The sequence below is a fragment of the Chenopodium album genome, chromosome 13 (genome assembly GCF_948465745.1).
Source record: "Chenopodium album chromosome 13, dcCheAlbu1.1, whole genome shotgun sequence".
NCBI lineage: Eukaryota > Viridiplantae > Streptophyta > Magnoliopsida > Caryophyllales > Amaranthaceae > Chenopodium > Chenopodium album.
The window spans coordinates 16,400,692-16,407,186 of NC_137846.1; the positions used below are offsets into that span (position 1 = coordinate 16,400,692).

The 6,495-nt window shown below is 36.2% G+C and overlaps 1 protein-coding gene across 1 annotated transcript; it reads left to right on the forward strand.

Annotated features, from left to right (window-relative positions):
* The first annotated feature begins 255 nt into the window (after window positions 1–255).
* Window positions 256–5,545, forward strand: LOC145576415 (expansin-A13-like). Its single transcript, XM_081634182.1, has 2 exons — window positions 256–783; window positions 4,997–5,545. Exons 1-2 carry the CDS (start codon window positions 299–301, stop codon window positions 5,301–5,303), a joined length of 792 nt encoding a protein of 263 aa, XP_081490308.1. The 5' UTR covers window positions 256–298; the 3' UTR covers window positions 5,304–5,545.
* The last annotated feature ends 950 nt before the right edge of the window (window positions 5,546–6,495 follow it).

Genomic DNA, 6,495 nt, shown 5'->3' on the forward strand with positions numbered 1-6,495 from the left:
TAATTATAATAAACGTGAAGTTATAACTTATAATAATAAATGTTGGAATTATATTTAAACAAACAAATCAAAAGTATATTTACAAGGTATCAATTCTAAAACTTTGATCTTTATACAAAGTGCTCCTAAAGTAGAAACCATCTACCACTCACTCTCATTCTCTCATGTTTGTTTTCTCATTCAAAAAGCTACAAAAAGACAAACACACTTGACACATTCAAACCCCACTAAAACAAACAACTAAACCTTCATTCTTTCCCATTCTCCCTTTCCCTTTCTCTCACACTCCCTTCAAATCATGCCATTACATTCACACTCCCTCTTCCCACTCATTCCAACATTCCTTCTTCTCCTCCACCCCTCCATTGCACACTACAACCCACCACCCTCCTCCTCCCCCCTCCTCTCCCAATGGGAGTCAGCGCGTGCAACATACTATGCCGCGGCAGACCCCCGCGACATCGTCGGTGGTGCATGTGGTTACGGCAACCTCGAAAAAGCCGGCTACGGTAAAGCTACTGTCGGCTTGAGCACTGCTTTGTTTCACAAGGGTCAGATCTGTGGCGCTTGTTTTGAAGTTAGGTGTGTTGAGGATCTTCGGAATTGTATTCCGGGTACTTCTATTCTTGTTACTGCTACTAATTTTTGTGCTCCCAATTTTGGCTTTACTGCTGATGCTGGTGGTCGCTGTAATCCTCCCAATAAGCATTTCGTTCTTCCTATTGAAGCTTTTGAGAAGATCGCTCTTTGGAAAGCTGGCAATATGGCTGTTCAATATCGAAGGTATATATTTATTCTTTGGGTATTTTGGTTGTTTAAATGTAGACGGGATTTGATCCCAGGTATTGGGTATGAGTAGTTTCGCGAGACTTTAACCGACTAAGCTAGTTGACATACGGGATATTTATATTCATTTGCTTATTGTTTTGGTATTTTGGTTGTTTAAATGTAGACGGGATTTGATCCGAGGTATTGGGTATGAGTAGTTCTGCAAGACTTTAACCAACTAAGCTAGTTGACGGTATTTGTGGGTTTGTTTTGTTTAGTTGATGTAGCTTGATTGGAATTAATTTAGGTGCTGGAGTTTGATGATTTTAAATAGGTGGTGCAATTGAAAAAGGGGTTTTGTGATTATGGTTGTTGGGAATTTATGAGATGTTATAGCCATCAAATGCATGTGTTATATTGTAATTGTCTTGATAAAGATGCTAATTGTTGGTAGGTTAGTTGCATGTTTTTCGACCAGGGTTCGAAACTTCTTAGGCTATGTTCTATCACTTAACCTCCTTATTTAGACTTATTGTGAATTGATACTATTGATCTTACCTTATTTTAGCTGATTATGAAGTACAAAAAGTAGGGAGATTAATACTTGGCTAGTCCTTGATCGAAATATCAATTTCAAGGACTAATTGTAGACTATGTTCTTTACATGTTGGTTTTTCTTAGCCCCCTATTGCTTGTGAAATACAGGAATTTGTGTAAATTTGGGTGTGGTTATGGTAATTTGGATTGGCTACGGGTCAATTTTGCAAAGTTTAGGTAGATTTTCATACTTGAAGAAGGGTGATGCTTTGTCTATAATGACGAGCTTGCTTCAAAGATTTTAGATTAAATTTTGCCATTTGAGAAGAATTTTCTTTGCCTTCAAAAGCTTAGTGCTCACTCATGTTTAAAAAATCTTTAATTGTATATGCTAAGCATGTGAAAAATTTCATGCTCCTTGTAAACCTTGATAGGGGAATACAAGTATAATGATCTTTGTAGTGTTTCCTAAATGCTTATAACTTCTTAAAATAGGAGTAGATCATGATTTGATCTCCCGAGAAACTGAGATATCCTCTTTTTAGCCGACATTGTCTTAAATCCTAAATCGTGAGGGATTGGGACAAGTGCTATTTACTTATGGATGGAGTATGCTGTACCACACAGCCAATGAGCTAAGTTTGATACTGCTTGATACAAATTTACTTTTCTATTCAGATACTTTCATCCGTATTCTATATTTACTATGTGATGGATTGCACATTGTGGTGCTTTTACAGAGCCTTCATAGAACTATAGAAGAGTTGTAGTCATAGTACTCATAAAGCATTATGGGTTAAAATGTTATGAGCATATGATCACATTTCATCCTAAATCAATGGTCCAAACTTCTGTATGATTCTTCATACCTTTTCTTCTTTCTTCGTTCATGTTTGGTACAATAGTTCATCCAGTAAAACAAAGAGATATAAGTCGGATAACATCCTTGCATTCAGTTGATTTGATGCTCACGTAATCTATTTAGGCACTTCATGAGTTCATGATCTCCATACAAGGTTCACAGAAGTTTTAAGAATATATATCTTAGCAATATTCCCTAATTTCTCAATGCAGTCTGATAATAATTCTAAATTCTTCCTGCATGTAAGCTTTGTAGTAGCTTTTCTTATAGACTATGTTTGGATAGGATTATTTGGAGAGAAAGTGAGGGATATAATTTCCCTTATTTGATAAAGGGCAAGGTTCCCTTTTCCATAAACAAAATCCCTCCATTTTTGGACAGATTTGGAAGGAAATCGGAAGGTCACTCTTTCCCTCCCCTCACCTCTCTTTCTCTTCCCTCCATTTCCTTCCCCTCCCTTTCTCTTCACTATTGTTATCAAACATAGTGTAAGACCATGTCTTAACTTATCTGTCTTTTTATAGGGAATAGAAAAACTTGTCTTAGGGACAATCTCTATTTGATCCACCTCCTCTTTGTACTCCGTAGCCCGTTTGTAAGAGCTAAGTGTGATCTCTGTAACATATGCTATGCATTTTCAAATTTTAGAGTTTACAGACTATTATTAATGGCATTCCCTTTGGAAATTTCATGAGAAATACCCCTTGCAATGGATTTTAGCCGTCAAATGGCTAATGATATTCTATTATTGAAATTCATTAGGTGGCTTATTTGATACCCTTCCTTAATGCTTAAACTCCTTTTGTGGATTATCTTCATAGTTTTACTGGGAGGAGGAAAAGTTATAAACAATGTCCAAGCAACTAATTTCACGTGGCCTTGTAAAACCAACAGAAATGGAGATAAGTTGTTTTATTTTTTGAGAAGATTGATTGGGGATAGTAGCCTAGTGGGAGGATTTACCAATCGTTGATGGAAGCACAACTTCCACTATTATGTCTTCTTTCATGAATTTCTGAAGAAATAAGTTAAAATGGAACTTGGAGTGGGAGGATTTACCAATCGTTGATGGAAGCACAACTTCCGCAATTATGTCTTCTTTCATGAATTTCTGAAGAAATAAGTTAAAATGGAACTTGGAGTGGCTAGGAGATGATTTTAAACTCTTACAGATGAGGTAACCTTGGAAGGATGAAATTGCTCTCACATTATCAGCTATGAGGCTGAATTCTCTTGTGTTTCTTTAACATTTTTGGTATACAGCAGAGGGAAAGAGTCTGGCATCTGGCGAATGGAAGTTTGATTTTTGACAATCTGGTGTTCTCTGAATGTGCTAAATTTAGAGTTTAAGACCCCTGAATTAAAAATCTTGGGTGGACTAAAATTGCCTTTAAGTTCAAAATTTATCAAGCGATTAGTAAAAATATATGGCTAGTATGTTCTAGCTGGCATTTGTTCTGCCCAAATGTGCCCAAATGCCAAGATACACCTGCAAGTCCAAATAACCTGCAAGCAAAGCCTAGGCCCATGTTAAGAAAATCTATCTTAGCCATACACTATCCATGCCCATTTCATATTAAGTTGAGCAGCTATATTGTTGAGGGTGCTAATGCAGATATTGGGCATGAAGAAATTGGGTTTGGAAGAGTTTGTTTGAGGGGATCATGGTTGGCGAGTACAAGATGTAGCCGAGCCCATATTTGAGATTTAAGGCTTCAATTGTCGGTTGTTTGTTTATCAACTTTGAGGAAGAATGCTTGTGTCTCTTCAACATTATTGGTGAAGAGTTGTAAAGCCAAGGGGAGTGATGGAAGTTTGATTCAGGGTAATCTGGTGTTCTGTGTAGATGCTAAAGTAAGACGTACTTTCAGAATTATAGATCTTGGTTTGACTAATATTGTCATTTAATAGAAAATTTATCATGTGATTAGAAGATATATGGCCATTATGATCTAGCTTCCATTTGTTCTGCCCAAATGTCAAGATACACCCTGCTAGCCCAAGTGACCTGCAAGCTAAGCTATGGCCCATATTAAGATATGGTCAATATTAACTATTCTTTTAAGGAACATTGCCTTTTTGCTTTCCAGACTACTCCACTAAAGATTATTAAGAGTGGCAGCAGTGACCATTAGATCTTTTTTTTTTTTTTTTGTTATCCGTCTACTGGGACATCAATGCAGTAGAAAAAAAACAAAAGAAGAACAATTTATCAACTATGTAATGTACGCGGTATAACATCTTCGGTTATGAAAGTACTCCACAATTTTGGTAAAATCTTTAGCTGTCTATGTATTGTATCCTTGATCTGTTTTGATATGGAGTCATGCATGCTTAATATAGCTGGATGACCATGTTATCTCGTCTCTTTTTATGTTCTTACAAACTGAGTTACATGTGTGCATGGAACCTGCTGGTGGTCTGCTTGTATTCTTTCAGAACTCTTTAAGAATGTCTTTTACCTCAAAACCACATCAGTTTGTTGTGTTTCCATTAGTATATCTTTTTCACTCTGCAGCATATTAATTCACATATAACAGCTAGCAATTCCATATTATTGCTTCAGATGTTCAGCATGTACTGGAGTCCCATACCCATTCATTATCAATTGCCTTCAAACATAGAAATAAATTTTTCCCTGTTTTTACAATTGAATTACTTTGATATTTCGATGTAGAGAATTGCAATTAGATGCAGTTAGTTTAAACCAGTAGATACCAATAAAATCAGTTTTTCTCCATTTTATACATTTAAATTTCTGAAAGATCTATGCAGCAAACTTCTTTTTCCGACTGCCTGTTTAAGTGTTTGTCCTTCAATTATGAGCAGGATCCGATGCAGAAAGGAAGGAGGGATTCGGTTTACCATCGATGCATCTGGAGTATTTATGTCCGTTCTCATCAGCAATGTTGCAGGAGCAGGTGATGTTACCGCTGTTAAAGTTAAGGGGTCACAAACTGGATGGCTTCCAATGTCAAGGAATTGGGGACAGAACTGGATACTCAATGCTAATTTGGAAAAGCAGCCTCTTTCATTCGAGGTCACTACAAGTGATGGGGCTATTCTCAAATCATATAATGTAGCTCCAAGGAGTTGGAAAACTGGCCAAACATTTGAAGGCAAACAATTTGATTAGAGAGCTACAATTCGTGATCTTATACTACGAATTTATTGGATTAGAGTTCAGTTGTATAAGCTATTCTTGCACCACCTTCATTAGTTAGGTTAAACTAAAGAATGAGCCAAAGGCTTAGGATAAATTCTAGATCTCTGTATCATTTTATGTGGATGTATACTATTCCCCATTTTTGAGATAAATGGAATTTATGGCTGGTAGGCCATTGCCATCTTCTTTACTCATTTACCTTTAATACAGTACTTTGCATTACAACCTGGAAACCGAGCTCGACACTAAGCATTACAACCTGGACGTCGATCTCAGTACTTTGCAATACAAACTGGAACTCGAGCTTAATAGTTTGCATCAAGTTTACAATCTGGTAATAGACCTTAGTAGTTTGCATTACTAGTTTACAACCTGGAAATCGAGCTACATAACATAGCTTCCTCCGCTGAAGCTGAATGTGAAGCATGCAGCATGCTTCAGGGCCTTGAAATACATCAGGGGTTATGATTCTGCTGAGCACAGCACCCTTGCTCAAACACGAAACCACGGCATTGTTAAGACTACCAAGAGGATAAGCACAGGAGACCTGAAGTAGAAGCAGCAGTCATCTATATAATGTAATGTACTACGATCAATCGATCAAAGCCTTAATCCCATAAGAGGGGATCAAAGCCTTAATCCCATAAGAGGGGAATGTTATGTAACTACAGTTTGCCAAAATTCTTATCAACAGTCACAAACTGATTTTAATCCTGAGCGCTCAATACAATGCCTCTCATCTCTCATGGATTTGACTAAGCACATTTACGATTTAGCCTTCAACCTCAATTGTAATTACAATATTTTCTCTAGACTTTGTAAAAGTTTATGTTTGTTAAAAATCCCAAAAATATATACTCCCTTTGTTTTTTTTTTTTTTTTTTTTTTTTTTTGTTAAATGCATCAGTTTGAACAGCACATTTGTGAAAACACAACTTTGACCATTTTTTTTTTTAAGAATGACCATTAATATCTTTAATTGTCTATTAGTAAAAATTGTACTCACTCAGTTCCTTATTTACATTCCTGCTTTCCTTTTTGGGTATTTCAAAATTACATTCCTATTTTCCTTTTCTAGTAAGTAAATTTTTAACAAATATCCCAAATTAATAAATTATCCCTATTTTTCTGTTTTGTAATTAATGCTTTCTCTATTTTCTCA